Source organism: Nerophis lumbriciformis, linkage group LG20 (assembly GCF_033978685.3).
Source record: "Nerophis lumbriciformis linkage group LG20, RoL_Nlum_v2.1, whole genome shotgun sequence".
Taxonomy (NCBI): domain Eukaryota; kingdom Metazoa; phylum Chordata; class Actinopteri; order Syngnathiformes; family Syngnathidae; genus Nerophis; species Nerophis lumbriciformis.
The window spans coordinates 41,172,501-41,190,518 of record NC_084567.2 but is presented as its reverse complement, the minus strand read 5'-3'; the positions used below and the strand labels follow the sequence as shown (position 1 = coordinate 41,190,518).

The window sequence follows — 18,018 nt, the reverse complement described above, 5'->3', positions numbered from 1 at the left end:
CACCCCAGCAGATCAATGGTGTGGAGGCAACTACAGTGTATATGTTTTGTTTTTACTTTTGTAGCTGCATGTAGAAGTGGCTGGTTGCATCGGCTCTGCTCTTTTAATGTCCTTTGTGTTCTTTGATGTTTGTTGTTTCCCTCTTACTCACATGCTTATGTGTGCTATGGCTATGAGTTTTTCCCACCCTAGGCCTCAGTCTGGACCCCCTCTCCAAGGGACCAGGCTTAAACTGAATATTTGTTTCTTGTTTACCTGTGTTAGAATAATTTTATCTAAGTTATCACAAAAACTTTGTGTTGAAATGAGTTCCCGGTGAGAAAACCAAAAGCTGTCTTTGAAACCTACCAAGAAGAAGGCTTGTAAAACTCCACTGTGTAAGGAGGGAAGCAACATGAAGGTGTTTCTGTTTCTTTCATGTATTGTAATCAACAGAAATATATTGTTTTAACCCAAGGACTACAAATCGGAGAGAAGGCAGGATCTGCCCAATTTCCAGACGACCTCTTTTTTTCAGCCGTTTAACGAACCTCTTTTTGAACTCTTTTACGAACCTCTTTTTGAACTCTTTTACAACCTCTTTTTTGAACCAACCTTTGCTGTGAACTCTTTACGACCCTCGTCCCTTAGAAACAGCTGTGGCTATGTGGTCAAGGACGGTCCAAATAAAATAAATAAATAAATGATAAATGGGTTGTACTTGTATAGCGCTTTTCTACCTTCAAGGTACTCAAAGCGCTTTGACACTACTTCCACATTTACCCATTCACACACACATTCACACACTGATGGCGGGAGCTGCCATGCAAGGCGCTAACCAGCAGCCATCAGGAGCAAGGGTGAAGTGTCTTGCTCAGGACACAACGGACATGACGAGGTTGGTACTAGGTGGGGATTGAACCAGAAACCCTCGGGTTGCGCACGGCCACTCTCCCACTGCGCCACGCCGTCCCTAAAAGAAGAAGTCGTGCAATCTTTTGGTACAAAGGTACAGTGTCCATGCGTCTCTCCTCAAATTCAGCCAAATTTAATTCTGTCTCTGTTTAATTATTTGCTTCTTATCTTGTTTAATAGATGTCATCAGTGTTTGAACCTGACAACCTGTGTCTCACCTTTTTTGTAAGGGGCGCCGGAAGTTGGCAGACCCGTCAGCGATCCTGTTCTGTCCCCCTGCTCTTGAATGGGATTGTGGTGAAAATCTCAATTTCCCCACTGGGATTATTAAAGTATTTCTGATTCTGATTCTGATAAAGTCCGGCAGTAAAGCATGAAGTTTGAGTGTTTCACTACTGGTCCTGTTCAGACTCACAGGTGAGCTGGAGCCTATTCCTCCTGACATTTAGAGTCTGCAGATACTATGTTGCTGGTTTTGTACTGTGGGAGGAATGAGAGTTCTGCCATAATTGTTGCTAAGAAAGAAAATCCAAGGAACATCTAATCTTCTGCAATGGCAAGATCATGGATCACATTGAGACAAAGCGGTACTACACAAGCACGACTCCCTTTGCGGTTCTCCCAAAATGCTTCAATTGAGGCATGTAAGTTGGACAGCAAACCAAACTGGTCCGACAGACAGAAAGAAGAAGAACATGCTTACCCAACACAATCGCCACGGTTTTCAGCAGCGACATCATCGTGTCCCGGTTCCGCCGCGGTCCGGAGCTGTGACGTGACATCCGCATGGTCCTTTGGCGCACATAGACAAAGATGTGGGCGTAGAGCGTCACCATGACAACAAACGTCACCAGGTTAAAGACCGCCCAGAAGACTAGGTAGGAGTTGCTATAAAGTGGGGCCATGTTGGAGCATGATCTAAGACTGCAGATACAGTTCCAGCCCACGCTCGGGATGGCCCCCATGACAATAGACATGGTCCAGATGATGACGATCACCACCACCACGCGGCGGTTGCTCATGCGCGTGTGGAGCTGCATGCGGAACACCGTGATGTGACGTTCGATGGCGATGGCGAGGAGGTTGGCCACGGACGCCGTCAGGCTTGTGTCGATCAAGCCTTGGCGCAGCAGCCACGTGGAAACGGTCAGACGTCGAGTGTTTGGTCCCGTGTTGAACATCAGGTAGAAGTAGGCCAGTCCAGCAAAGAAGTCAGCAGCTGCCAGGTTAGCCATCAGGTAGTAGATGGGGAAGTGAAATCTCCGGTTGACGTAGATGGCAATCATCACCAGGAGGTTGGCGAGCATGATGAAGATGCAGACCGTGATGCCAAGACCCATCACCAGGCGGCTCACGGTGTTCCAGTCCGTAGCCAAGTATTTGCCACTGCGGTTGTAGAAGAAAGCGATGGTTTCATTGTAGTAGCACTGTTCCTCTCCCATGTTGGTGGTCTTGCTTTTCTGAAATGTAGAAAAAAAGAAACAAGAGTCATATTTAAAATGTGTTCTCTTCTTCAAACATATCCCTGAGGAGGACCCGACCCAGAACTCGAGGCAGTCAAGGAAACTGGGCTGAAAATGAACCTAACATGTGGTTTTCATTTCATTCCCCACAATACCTGACCGAGCTTCTGCACCATCATACCTCGTCTCGAGCCCTAAGGTCAGCTGACCAACTGCTGCTGGCGGTCCCCAGATCCAGGCTAAAGACCAGAGGGGACAGAGCCTTCTCCATTAACGCTCATAGGCTCTGGAACAGCCTTCCCCTCCCCATTAGGTCAGCCCAGAGCCTGGGGGTCCCTGAGGAGGACCCGACCCAGAACTCATGGCATCACCATGGTCAAGGATACTCGGCTGAAAATTAACCTAACATGTGGTTCTCATTTCATTCCCCACAATACCTGACCGAGCTTCTGCACCATCATACCTCGTCTTGAGCCCTAAATTCAGCTGACCAACTGCTGCTGGCGGTCCCCAGATCCAGGCTAAAGACCAGAGGGGACAGAGCCTTCTCCATTAACGCCCCTAGGCTCTGGAACAGCCTTCCCCTAACCATTAGGTCAGCCCAGAGCCTGGGGGTCCCTGAGGAGGACCCGACCCAGAACTCAAGGCATCACCATGGTCAAGGATACTCGGCTGAAAATGAACCCAACATGTGGTTTTCATTTCATTCCCCACAATACCTGACCGAGCTTCTGCACCATCATACCTCGTCTGAGCCCTAAGATCAGATGACCAACTGCTGCTGGCGGTCCCCAGATCCAGGCTAAAGAGCAGAGGGGACAGAGCCTTCTCCGTTGCCACCCTTAGGCTCTGGAACAGCCTTCCCCTCCACATTAGGTCAGCTCAGAGCCTGGGGTCTTCAAAACCCTTCTTAAGACCTATCTCTTCTCGCTGGCCTTTAATCTGAGCTGAGCCCCCCCCCTTCGCTTTAGTTTTTTTTCTGTCTACACACTGTGTCTGCTTGTAAGTACTCTGTGTGTGTGCGCTGCCGAACATGCTCCTCTGCTCGTAAAACCAGCAATGCCATGACGGGACGACGACGGGGGTGCTGGGGCGCGGCGGACTGGTACTTTTCAGAGGCGGTATAGTACTGAATATGATTCATTAGTATCACGGTACTATACTAATACCGGTATACCGTACAACCCTAAATCAGAGCAACTCTTTTTATATAATTTTGTTGAAGATATCTTTGTACACAATGATTGACGGCTATGAATACCCAAGATTTTATTATTAGATCTCTACAAAGTTTCACTTCGAAAGTGTCACACCGCGGTGAGGGATGTCTTGTCTTGGTTTTTTCTGTCTTGTGATGTGCATGTTTTAGTTTGAAAAGTAACTCTCCTCTCGTTTCAGGTCACTTGCCCTTCCTTTTGTGTCATCAGTCTGACGTCATCCCGATTCCCTAATTGTTTCCACCTGTTCCCTATTACCCTCATGTGTCTTATAAGCCCACTCCTTCCTTTGTTCTGTGCCAGATTGTTTCGTTTATTCGTGCTCTCTAGCATCCATGCCCATGTCCATGCCTTGTCTTGCCTTGCCTCGTCTTGTGCTTATGTTCTTTGATTCTGAATCCCTTCGTTGCTATTTTGAGTTTTCCTTTTTTCCTCCTGAGCAGAGTGATTTTTTGTTATTTAGTTTATTCAGCCGAAGTGGTAAGTTTCAGTTATTTTTCATTCTTTCCTCACATTTTTGAGTGACAATTTTTGTTAATACTTTATTAGATTAGATAGTGTAGCATTTTTCATAGTTGTTGTTTCTTCCTCCTGTTGGAGCGTTTTTTGTTTATACATTTTATAGCATACCGTATTTTCCGCACTATAAGGCGCACCTAAAAACCACAAATTTTCTCAAAAGCTGACAGTGCGCCTTATAACCCGGTGCGCTTTATATATGGATTAATATTAAGATTCATTTTCATAAAGTTTCGGTCTCGCAACTACGGTAAACAGCCGCCATCTTTTTTCCCCGTAGAAGAGGAAGTGCTTCTTCTTCTACGCAAGCAACCGCCAAGGTAAGCACCCGCCCCCATAGAACAGGAAGTGCTTCTTCTTCTACTGTAAGCAACCACCCGCCCGCGTAGAAGAAGAAGAAGTGCGCGAATATTACGTTTCATTTCCTTTGTGTGTTTACATCTGTAAAGACCACAAAATGGCTCCTACTAAGCGACAGGGATCCGGTTCATGAAAAGACGCAATCTCTCCATCCGCACACGGACTACTATTTCACAGCAACTGCCTAAAGACTTTCAAGAAAAGCTGGCTACTTTCCGTGCATATTGTAAAAACAAGATAGCTGAAAAAAAGATCCGGCCAGAGAACATTATCAACATGGACGAGGTTCCACTGACTTTTGATATTCCTGTGAACCGCACTGTGGATACAACGGGAGCACGTACGGTGAATATTCGCACCACAGGGAATGAGAAGTCATCCTTCACTGTGGTTCTAGCTTGCCATGCTAATGGCCAGAAACTTCCACCCATGGTGATATTCAAAAGGAAGACCTTGCCAAAAGAGACCTTTCCAGCCGGTGTCATCATAAAAGCTAACTCGAAGGGATGGATGAAGAAAAGATGAGCGAGTGGTTAAGGTATGTTTACGCGAAGAGGCCGGGTGGCTTTTTTCACGCAGCTCCGTCCATGTTGATATACGACTCCATGCGCGCCCACATCACGCTGGTTTTTAATATATTATTAAAGTTTGACTGACCTATCTGACTGTTTTTTTGACATTCCTTTAGCGCAGTTAGATGCGGCTTATAACACGGGGCGGCTTATAGGTGGACAAAGTTTTGAAATATGCCGTTCATTGAAGGCGCGGCTTATAACCCAGGGCGGCTTATGGTGCGGAAAATATGGTACTTTATTAGATTAGATAGTATAGAATTTTTCATAGTTGTTGTTTCTTCCTCCTGTTGGAGCGTTTTTTTGTTTATACATTTTATAGCATATATTAATTATAGTTCGTCTTTGCTTTTGTGTTTTCCTTCGTTCGGAGCGAATTTTGGTTGTTCCTATTTTTTTGGAACCTTTTTTGCCGGTTAGTTTTTGGATAAAATAGATATTGTAATCCTTGACTTTGGAGGTGAAAAGGAAGCTGTCAAAATAAAAGCCTGTCTAAGTTCCCTACTCTGCATCTGAGTCCTATCCTTTTACCAAGCCCTGAAAGAAAGGTGACAAACATATACATGTGTTTATTAAACATGTTCTCTCAAACCACTATTGACAACATATGATAGGTGTTGGCTTAAAAGTAGATCATTTTGATTCAGTGACATGCAGCATACCGTATTTTCCGCACCATAAGGCGCCCTGGGTTATAAGCCGCGCCTTCAATGAACGGCATATTTCAAAACTTTGTCCACCTATAAGCCGCCCCGTGTTGTAAGCCGCATCTAACTGCGCTAAAGGAATGTCAAAAAAACAGTCAAATAGGTCAGTCAAACTTTAATAATATATTAAAAACCAGCGTGATGTGGGCGCGCATGGAGTCGTATATCAACATGGACGGAGCTGCGTGAAAAAAGCCACCCGGCCTCTTCGCGTAAACTTACCTTAACCACTCGCTCATCTTTTCTTCATCCATCCATCCCTTCGAGTTAGCTTTTATGATGACGCCGGCTGGAAAGGTCTCTTTTGGCAAGGTCTTCCTTTTGAATATCACCATGGGTGGAAGTTTCTGGCCATTAGCATGGCAAGCTAGAACCACAGTGAAGGATGACTTCTCATTCCCTGTGGTGCGAATATTCACCGTACGTGCTCCCGTTGTATCCACAGTGCGGTTCACAGGAATATTAGTTGCTGTGAAATAGTAATCCGTGTGCGGATGGAGAGATTGCGTCTTTTCATGAACCGGATCCCTGTCGCTTAGTAGGAGCCATTTTGTGGTCTTTACAGATGTAAACACACAAAGGAAATGAAACGTACGGTGATATCCGCGCGCTTTTTCTTCTTCTACGCGGGCGGGTGGTTGCTTACAGTAGAAGAAGAAGCGCTTCCTGTTCTATGGGGGCGGGTGCTTACCTTGGCGGTTGCTTGCGTAGAAGAAGAAGCGCTTCCTGTTCTACCGGGAAAAAAGATGGCGGCTGTTTACCGTAGTTACGAGACCGAAACTTTATGAAAATGAATCTTAATATTTATCCATATATAAAGCGCACCGGGTTATAAGGCGCACTGTCAGCTTTTGAGAAAATGTGTGGTTTTTAGGTGCGCCTTATAGTGCGGAAAATACGGTACTTAACAAACTCAGTGTCATTAGTGACATATTCCTCTTCAAACATGGCACCAGCTGACTGCAAATGTTACTGCTGCAGTTTGTGTCCATGTCATCACAAAAATATGCAGAAAGTGCATGTTTACCCTCGGCATTTTTTTTCCAAAATTTGATCAGTATTGGAATGTTTCCGCAGTGGGGTAATGGAGCCGGTTGGAGCAGGTACAGACGGTACAAAAGCTGCAGGCGGAGAACTGAAGACATCGTGGTCTTTGTTCTTAACTAAATAAAGGTCCTGTCCAAAATAAAGCTTAAAAAATGTGACCTTGTAGTTAGAAAATGTCAATCAGATTAGAGAACAGTCCAGTGGAACCTTGTCTGCCATTACTGAACTTTTACTGAAAGTACTGAAGATATCAGTGACAGTCATCTGTTGGAGGGTTGTCCCGGTACCAAAATGTATTTCCATACCTTTCGATACTTTTTTAAATAAAGGGGACTTTATTTGAAAAAAAAATCTGAGGGTACATGAAACATATGTTTATTATTATAATTTAGTGCTTAAATAAAATAGTGAACATACTAGACAACTTGTCTTTTAGTAGTAAGTAAACAAACAAAGACTCCTAATTAGTCGTATGCAGTAACATATTGTGTCATTTATACACCTATTATTTTGTACACATTATAAAGGACAAACTGTAAAAACTATCCATCCATCCATCCATCCATCTTCTTCCGCTTATCCGAGGTCGGGTCGCGGGGGCAGCAGCCTAAGCAGGGAAGCCCAGACTTCCCTCTCCCCAGCCACTTCGTCCAGCTCTTCCTGTGGAACCCCGAGGCGTTCCCAGGCCAGCCGGGAGACATAGTCTTCCCAACGTGTCCTGGGTCTTCCCCGCGGCCTCCTACCGGTCGGACGTGCCCTAAACTCCTCCCTCGGGAGGCGTTCGGGTGGCATCCTGACCAGATGCCCGAACCACCTCATCTGGCTCCTCTCGATGTGGAGGAGCAGCGGCTTTACTTTGAGCTCCTCCCGGATGGCAGAGCTTCTCACCCTATCTCTAAGGGAGAGACCCGCCACCCGGCGGAGGAAACTCATTTCGGCCGCTTGTACCCGTGATCTTGTCCTTTCAGTCATAACCCAAAGCTCATGACCATAGGTGAGGATGGGAACGTAGATCGACCGGTAAATTGAGAGCTTTGCCTTCCGGCTCAGCTCCTTCTTCACCACAACGGACCGATACAGCGTCCGCATTACTGAAGACGCCGCACCGATCCGCCTGTCGATCTCACGATTCACTCTTCCCTCACTCGTGAACAAGACTCCGAGGTACTTGAACTCCTCCACTTGGGGCAAGATCTCCTCCCCAACCCGGAGATGGCACTCCACCCTTTTCCGGGCGAGAACCATGGACTCGGATTTGGAGGTGCTGATTCTCATCCCAGTCGCTTCACACTCGGCTGCGAACCGATCCAGTGAGAGCTGAAGGTCCTGGCCAGATGAAGCCATCAGGACCACATCATCTGCAAAAAGCAGAGACCTAATCCTGCAGCCACCAAACCAGATCCCCTCAACGCCTTGACTGTGCCTAGAAATTCTGTCCATAAAAGTTATGAACAGAATGGGTGACAAAGGGCAGCCTTGGCGGAGTCCAACCCTCACTGGAAACGTGTCCGACTTACTGCCGGCAATGCGGACCAAGCTCTGGCACTGAGCATACAGGGAGCGGACTGCCACAATCAGACAGTCCGATACCCCATACTCTCTGAGCACTCCCCACAGGACTTCCCGAGGGACACGGTCAAATGCCTTCTCCAAGTCCACAAAACACATGTAGACTGGTTGGGCAAACTCCCATGCACCCTCAAGGACCCTGCCGAGAGTATAAAGCTGGTCCACAGTTCCACGACCAGGACCAAAACCACACTGTTCCTCCTGAATCCGAGGTTCGACTATCCGGCGTAGCCTCCTCTCCAGTACACCTAAATAGACCTTACCGGGAAGGCTGAGGAGTGTGATCCCACGATAGTTAGAACACACCCTCCGGTTCCCCTTCTTAAAGAGAGGAACCACCACCCCGGTCTGCCAATCCAGAGGTACCGCCCCCGATGTCCACGCGATGCTGCAGAGTAAAAACTATTATTTGTTTATTTACTGTTAATATCTGCTTATTTTCCGTTTCAACATGTTCTATCTACACTTCTGTTAAAATGTAATAATCACTTTTTCTTCTCTTCTTTGATACTTTACATTAGTTTTGGATGATACCACACATTTAGGTATGGATGTGATACCAAGTAGTTACAGGATCATACATTGGTCATATTCAAAGTCCTCATGTGTCCAGGGACGTATTTACTGACTTTATAAACATAATACGATTTTTTTTTTTTAAAAGGAAAAAAGATTTTGTGACGATAAAAAATATCGATGTAATCATAGTAGTATTGACTAGATACGCTCCTGTACTTGGTATCGGAATCAGAATACCTGTCATGTCTGTGTGATCATGTTTTTGTTTCAGTCATGTTCGGTTTTGTTTTTGGACTTTTTGTGCACTTTTGTTTTGTCACCATAGCAACCATTAGTTTTCACCTGTCACGTCACGCACCAGTTTCACGTTTTGAGTCACGCACCTGCTTTCACTAATCATGTCTATAGTATTTAAGTTCATTGTTTTCAGTTTGTCGTTCTGACAACATCCCACAATTATGCTCTACACACTCTTCATCCTCTTAGATCCTGCTTCATGTCCCATGCCAAAGTAAGTTTTTGTTCCATGTTTATAGTCTTTTTGGTTTCATAGTTTGTTCCCCACCATTGTGCGCGCCTTTTGTTTACTTCCTTTTTTTTGTAGTTATAGTGTTTGAATAAAAATGTACTTACATTCCCGTCTCGCCCGAGCCAACTTTCCGTTGCATCCCGGAAAAGCAAACACCCAGGACCGAGTCATGACAATACCTTTATTGTCATTGTATGGAAACAACGAAATTGGACAGCAATCCAGCTCAGTGCTTTTAAAACAACCTACATAAAATAGTATTAAGACAATAAGCAATAATAAAACAATTTAAAATTTAAAAACATAATGAAATATCAAAAACATATTGCACAGTAGATCTCTATCAAAGGTAAGCAAGTTAATAAAGTGGTGAGTGTTCAGGTACGTGCAGAGTTTATGGCAATAACAGCTCGAGGATAGAAACTGTTTTTCTATTATCTATTTGTCCTTGCTTTGATGTCTTATAGCGCCTCCCTGAGGGCAAGAGTTCAAGCCAGTGGTGACCTGGGTGGGATGAGTCCCTGAGGATGCTGTTTGCTACACCTGACATCCATTACAGTGGATGTCAGGTGTAGATCCACCCATGGCGTTTGTTTTGTTTACACTGTTTTTAATAGTGGGAAATTGACAATAATCATGTTTCTTTCCTCAATACTAATAATTGCTCAATGCATGTCCACATTCTGTGTTTTACACCCATTGTTTATTGTTTGGATGCATGCATCGTGAGTTCAAAAATGAAAGCACAGTTGGTAAATTGCATATAAAAAAGAGCAATGTGGGATATGTGTGTGACTAATGAACATAAGATGTGTGTGACTAATGAACATAAGAGTGTACCAGCAGCTTAGTATGTGTACAAGCTTTAAGATCCTGCAAGACAGAACCCACATTGTCTACTAAGTCAGTTCACCTCAAGTGTCTGTTTGTAAACACAAGCTGTGTGAATACGACTCTGAAGCCATCTGGTCCGCTTTAATGAGTGTTCCTTTTTTGTTTTGTTTTTTTCAAAATAAGTAAAAAAAGATTAGAGGCAACTAAGCAGCAGTAACAGGACACTTTGAGTGAACCCACACAGAGAACCCACAAACACAAACAAACAATTCAAGTTGCATTTTGTGAGAGCATGTTGATGTAATAAGCCCAAACCCACACAAATACCACTTAGTCTCGCTCACATGGCCAGGAAATGGGACTTTTGAGGTTTGTGTCTTATTGAGACAATGGGTGGCTAAATGACCAACAACAAACACACAATGCAAGGAAGATGGTAAACTCACTACACCGGTATGTTTTAGTTCCTTGGGTGAATAATGTAAACTCACTACACCGGTATGTTTTAGTTCCTTGGGTGAATAATGTAAACTCACTACAACGGTATGTTTTAGTTCCTTGGGTGAATAATGTAAACTCACTACACCGGTATGTTTTAGTTACTTGGGTGAATAATGTAAACTCACTACACCGGTATGTTTTAGTTCCTTGGGTGAATAATGTAAACTCACTACACCGGTATGTTTTAGTTCCTTGGGTGAATAATGTAAACTCACTACACCGGTATGTTTTAGTTCCTTGGGTGAATAATGTAAACTCACTACAACGGTATGTTTTAGTTCCTTGGGTGAATAATGTAAACTCACTACACCGGTATGTTTTAGTTCCTTGGGTGAATAATGTAAACTCACTACACCGGTATGTTTTAGTTCCTTGGGTGAATAATGTAAACTCACTACACCGGTATGTTTTAGTTCCTTGGGTGAATAATGTAAACTCACTACACCGGTATGTTTTAGTTCCTTGGGTGAATAATGTAAACTCACTACACCGGTATGTTTTAGTTCCTTGGGTGAATAATGTAAACTCACTACACCGGTATGTTTTAGTTCCTTGGGTGAATAATGTAAACTCACTACACCGGTATGTTTTAGTTCCTTGGGTGAATAATGTAAACTCGCTACACCGGTATGTTTTAGTTCCTTGGGTGAATAATGTAAATTCACTAAACCGGTATGTTTTAGTTCCTTAGGTGAATAATGTAAACCAAGTACACCGGTATGTTTTAGTTCCTTGGGTGAATAATGTAAACTCACTACACCGGTATGTTTTAGTTCCTTGGGTGTATACAATGAACTCACTACACCGGTATGTTTTAGTTCCTTGGGTGAATAATGTAAACTCACTACACCGGTATGTTTTAGTTCCTTGGGTGAATAATGTAAACTCACTACACCGGTATGTTTTAGTTCCTTGGGTGAATAATGTAAACTCACTACACCGGTATGTTTTAGTTCCTTGGGTGAATAATGTAAACTCACTACACCGGTATGTTTTAGTTCCTTAGGTGAATAATGTAAACTCACTACACCGGTATGTTTTAGTTCCTTGGGTGAATAATGTAAATTCACTAAACCGGCATGTTTTAGTTCCTTAGGTGAATAATGTAAACTCACTACACCGGTATGTTTTAGTTCCTTGGGTGAATAATGTAAACTCACTACACCGGTATGTTTTAGTTCCTTGGGTGAATAATGTAAACTCACTACACCGGTATGTTTTAGTTCCTTGGGTGAATAATGTAAACTCACTACACCGGTATGTTTTAGTACCTTGCGTGAATAATGTAAACTCACTACACCGGTATGTTTTAGTTCCTTGGGTGAATAATGTAAACTCACTACACCGGTATGTTTTAGTTCCTTGGGTGAATAATGTAAACTCACTACACCGGTATGTTTTAGTTCCTTGGGTGAATAATGTAAACTCACTACACCGGTATGTCTTAGTTCCTTGGGTGAATAATGTAAACTCACTACACCGGTATGTTTTAGTTCCTTGGGTGAATAATGTAAACTCACTACACCGGTATGTTTTAGTTCCTTGGGTGAATAATGTAAACTCAATACACCGGTATGTTTTAGTTCCTTGGGTGAATAATGTAAACTCACTACACCGGTATGTTCTAGTTCCTTGGGTGAATAATGTAAACTCACTACACCGGTATGTTTTAGTTCCTTGGGTGAATAATGTAAACTCACTACACCGGTATGTTTTAGTTCCTTGGGTGAATAATGTAAACTCACTACACCGGTATGTTTTAGTTCCTTGGGTGAATAATGTAAACTCACTATACCGGTATGTTTTAGTTCCTTGGGTGAATAATGTAAACTCACTACACCGGTATGTTTTAGTTCCTTGGGTGAATAATGTAAACTCACTACACCGGTATGTTTTAGTTCCTTGGGTGAATAATGTAAACTCACTACACCGGTATGTTTTAGTTCCTTGGGTGAATAATGTAAACTCACTACACCGGTATGTTTTAGTTCCTTGGGTGATTAATGTAAACTCACTACACCGGTATGTTTTAGTTCCTTGGGTGAATAATGTAAACTCACTACACCGGTATGTTTTAGTTCCTTGGGTGAATACTATGAACTCACTACACCGGTATGTTTTAATTCCTTGGGTGAATAATGTAAACTCACTACACCGGTATGTTTTAGTTCCTTGGGTGAATAATGTAAACTCACTACACCGGTATGTTTTAGTTCCTTGGGTGAATAATATAAACTCACTACACCGGTATGTTTTAGTTCCTTGGGTGAATAATGTAAACTCACTACACCGGTATGTTTTAGTTCCTTGGGTGAATAATGTAAACTCACTACACCGGTATGTTTTAGTTCCTTGGGTGAATAATATAAACTCACTACACCGGTATGTTTTAGTTCCTTGGGTGAATAATGTAAACTCACTACACCGGTATGTTTTAGTTCCTTGGGTGAATAATGTAAACTCACTACACCGGTATGTTTTAGTTCCTTGGGTGAATAATGTAAACTCACTACACCGGTATGTTTTAGTTCCTTGGGTGAATAATGTAAACTCACTATACCGGTATGTTTTAGTTCCTTGGGTGAATAATGTAAACTCACTACACCGGTATGTTTTAGTTCCTTGGGTGAATAATGTAAACTCACTACACCGGTATGTTTTAGTTCCTTGGGTGAATAATGTAAACTCACTACACCGGTATGTTTTAGTTCCTTGGGTGAATGATATAAACTCACTATACCGGTATGTTTTAGTTCCTTGGGTGAATAATGTAAACCCACTACACCGGTATGTTTTAGTTCCTTGGGTGAATAATGTAAATTCACTACACCGGTATGTTTTAGTTCCTTGGGTGAATAATGTAAACTCACTACACCGGTATGTTTTAGTTCCTTGGGTGAATAATGTAAACTCACTACACCGGTATGTTTTAGTTCCTTGGGTGAATAATGTAAACTCACTACACCGGTATGTTTTAGTTCCTTGGGTGAATAATGTAAACTCACTACACAGGTATGTTTTAGTTCCTTGGGTGAATAATGTAAACTCACTACACCGGTATGTTTTAGTTCCTTGGGTGAATAATGTAAACTCACTACACCGGTATGTTTTAGTTCCTTGGGTGAATAATGTAAATTCACTAAACCGGTATGTTTTAGTTCCTTAGGTGAATAATGTAAACTCACTACACCGGTATGTTTTAGTTCCTTGGGTGAATAATATAAACTCACTACACTGGTGTGTTTTAGTTCCTTGGGTGATTAATGTAAACTCACTACACCGGTATGTTTTAGTTCCTTGGGTGAATAATGTAAACTCACTACACCGGTATGTTTTAGTTCCTTGGGTGAATAATGTAAACTCACTACACCGGTATGTTTTAGTTCCTTGGGTGATTAATGTAAATTCACTACACCGGTATGTTTTAGTTCCTTGGGTGAATAATGTAAACTCACTACACCGGTATGTTTTAGTTCCTTGGGTGAATAATGTAAACTCACTACACCGGTATGTTTTAGTTCCTTGGGTGAATAATGTAAACTCACTACACCGGTATGTTTTAGTTCCTTGGGTGAATAATGTAAACTCACTACACCGGTATGTTTTAGTTCCTTGGGTGAATAATGTAAACTCACTACACCGGTATGTTTTAGTTCCTTGGGTGATTAATGTAAACTCACTACACCGGTATGTTTTAGTTCCTTGGGTGAATAATGTAAACTCACTACATAGGTATGTTTTAGTTCCTTGGGTGAATAATGTAAACTCACTACACCGGTATGTTTTAGTTCCTTGGGTGAATAATGTAAACTCACTATACCGGTATGTTTTAGTTCCTTGGGTGAATAATGTAAACTCACTACACCGGTATGTTTTAGTTCCTTGGGTGAATAATGTAAACTCACTACACCGGTATGTTTTAGTTCCTTGGGTGAATAATGTAAACTCACTACACCGGTATGTTTTAGTTCCTTGGGTGAATGATATAAACTCACTATACCGGTATGTTTTAGTTCCTTGGGTGAATAATGTAAACCCACTACACCGGTATGTTTTAGTTCCTTGGGTGAATAATGTAAATTCACTACACCGGTATGTTTTAGTTCCTTGGGTGAATAATGTAAACTCACTACACCGGTATGTTTTAGTTCCTTGGGTGAATAATGTAAACTCACTACACCGGTATGTTTTAGTTCCTTGGGTGAATAATGTAAACTCACTACACAGGTATGTTTTAGTTCCTTGGGTGAATAATGTAAACTCACTACACCGGTATGTTTTAGTTCCTTGGGTGAATAATGTAAACTCACTACACCGGTATGTTTTAGTTCCTTGGGTGAATAATGTAAATTCACTAAACCGGTATGTTTTAGTTCCTTAGGTGAATAATGTAAACTCACTACACCGGTATGTTTTAGTTCCTTGGGTGAATAATATAAACTCACTACACTGGTGTGTTTTAGTTCCTTGGGTGATTAATGTAAACTCACTACACCGGTATGTTTTAGTTCCTTGGGTGAATAATGTAAACTCACTACACCGGTATGTTTTAGTTCCTTGGGTGAATAATGTAAACTCACTACACCGGTATGTTTTAGTTCCTTGGGTGATTAATGTAAATTCACTACACCGGTATGTTTTAGTTCCTTGGGTGAGTAATGTAAACTCACTACACCGGTATGTTTTAGTTCCTTGGGTGAATAATGTAAACTCACTACACCGGTATGTTTTAGTTCCTTGGGTGAATAATGTAAACTCACTACACCGGTATGTTTTAGTTCCTTGGGTGAATAATGTAAACTCACTACACCGGTATGTTTTAGTTCCTTGGGTGAATAATGTAAACTCACTACACCGGTATGTTTTAGTTCCTTGGGTGATTAATGTAAACTCACTACACCGGTATGTTTTAGTTCCTTGGGTGAATAATGTAAACTCACTACATAGGTATGTTTTAGTTCCTTGGGTGAATAATGTAAACTCACTACACCGGTATGTTTTAGTTCCTTGGGTGAATAATGTAAACTCACTACACCGGTATGTTTTAGTTCCTTGGGTGAATAATGTAAATTCACTAAACCGGTATGTTTTAGTTCCTTAGGTGAATAATGTAAACTCACTACACCGGTATGTTTTAGTTCCTTGGGTGAATAATATAAACTCACTACACCGGTATGTTTTAGTTCCTTGGGTGATTAATGTAAACTCACTACACCGGTATGTTTTAGTTCCTTGGGTGAATAATGTAAACTCACTACACCGGTATGTTTTAGTTCCTTGGGTGAATAATGTAAACTCACTACACCGGTATGTTTTAGTTCCTTGGGTGAATAATGTAAATTCACTACACCGGTATGTTTTAGTTCCTTGGGTGAATAATGTAAACTCACTACACCGGTATGTTTTAGTTCCTTGGGTGAATAATGTAAACTCACTACACCGGTATGATTTAGTTCCTTGGATGAATAATGTAAACTCACTACACCGGTATGTTTTAGTTCCTTGGGTGAATAATAGAAACTCACTACACATGTATGTTTTAGTTCCTTGGGTGAATAATGTAAACTCACTACACCGGTATGTTTTAGTTCCTTGGGTGAATAATGTAAACTCACTACACCGGTATGTTTTAGTTCCTTGGGTTAATAATATAAACTCACTACAAAGGTATGTTTTAGTTCCTTGGGTGAATAATGTAAACTCACTACACCGGTATATTTTAGTTCCTTGGGTGAATAATGTAAACTCACTACACAGGTATGTTTTAGTTCCTTGGGTGAATAATGTAAACTCACTACACCGGTATGTTTTAGTTCCTTGGGTGAATAATGTAAACTCACTACACCGGTATGTTTTAGTTCCTTGGGTGAATAATGTAAATTCACTAAACCGGTATGTTTTAGTTCCTTAGGTGAATAATGTAAACTCACTACACCGGTATGTTTTAGTTCCTTGGGTGAATAATATAAACTCACTACACTGGTATGTTTTAGTTCCTTGGGTGATTAATGTAAACTCACTACACCGGTATGTTTTAGTTCCTTGGGTGAATAATGTAAACTCACTACACCGGTATGTTTTAGTTCCTTGGGTGAATAATGTAAACTCACTACACCGGTATGTTTTAGTTCCTTGGGTGAATAATGTAAATTCACTACACCGCTATGTTTTAGTTCCTTGGGTGAATAATGTAAACTCACTACACCGGTATGTTTTAGTTCCTTGGGTGAATAATGTAAACTCACTACACCGGTATGTTTTAGTTCCTTGGGTGAATAATGCAAACTCACTACACCGGTATGTTTTAGTTCCTTGGGTGAATAATGTAAACTCACTACACCGGTATGTTTTAGTTCCTTGGGTGAATAATGTAAACTCACTACACCGGTATGTTTTAGTTCCTTGGGTGATTAATGTAAACTCACTACACCGGTATGTTTTAGTTCCTTGGGTGAATAATGTAAACTCACTACATAGGTATGTTTTAGTTCCTTGGGTGAATAATGTAAACTCACTACACCGGTATGTTTTAGTTCCTTGGGTGAATAATGTATACTCACTACACCGGTATGTTTTATTTCCTTGGGTGAATAATGTAAACTCACTAAACCGGTATGTTTTAGTTCCTTGGGTGAATAATGTAAACTCACTACACCGGTATGTTTTAGTTCCTTGGGTGAATAATATAAACTCACTACACAGGTATGTTTTAGTTCCTTGGGTGACATAATAGTGAGAGTCCAGTCCATAGTGGATCTAACATAATAGTGTGAGAGTCCAGTCCATAGTGAATCTAACATAATAGTGAGAGTCCAGTCCATAGTGGATCCAACATAATAGCGAGAGTCCAGTCCATAGTGGATCTAACATAATAGTGAGAGTCCAGTCCGTAGTGGATCTAACATAAAAGTGTTAGAGTCCAGTCCATAGTGGATCTAACATAATAGTGAGAGTCCAGTCCATAGTGGATCTAACATAATAGTGTGAGAGTCCAGTCCATAGTGGATCTAACATAATAGTGTGAGAGTCCAGTCCATAGTGGATCTAACATGAAAGTGTGAGAGTTCAGTCCATAGTGGATCTAACATAATTGTGAGAGTCCAGTCCACAGTGGATCTAACATAATAGTGAGAGTCCAGTCCATAGTGGATCTAACATAATAGTGTGAGAGTCCAGTCCATAGTGGATCTAACATAATAGTGAGAGTCCAGTCCATAGTGGATCTAACATAATAGTGTGAGAGTCCAGTCCATAGTGGATCTAACATAATAGTGAGAGTCCAGCCCA

The 18,018-nt window shown here is 41.8% G+C and overlaps 1 protein-coding gene across 2 annotated transcripts in view; it reads right to left on the bottom strand.

The window, feature by feature from the left end:
* Positions 1–18,018, bottom strand: part of lpar1 (lysophosphatidic acid receptor 1) — a 207,849-nt gene that overhangs the window by 41,684 nt on the left and 148,147 nt on the right. For both annotated transcript variants that reach the window (XM_061980902.2, XM_061980903.2), the window contains exon 2: positions 1,598–2,354. In XM_061980902.2, the coding sequence (XP_061836886.1) occupies positions 1,598–2,336 (739 nt within the window). In that variant the 5' untranslated portion in view covers positions 2,337–2,354. The remainder of the gene's footprint in view (positions 1–1,597; positions 2,355–18,018) is intronic.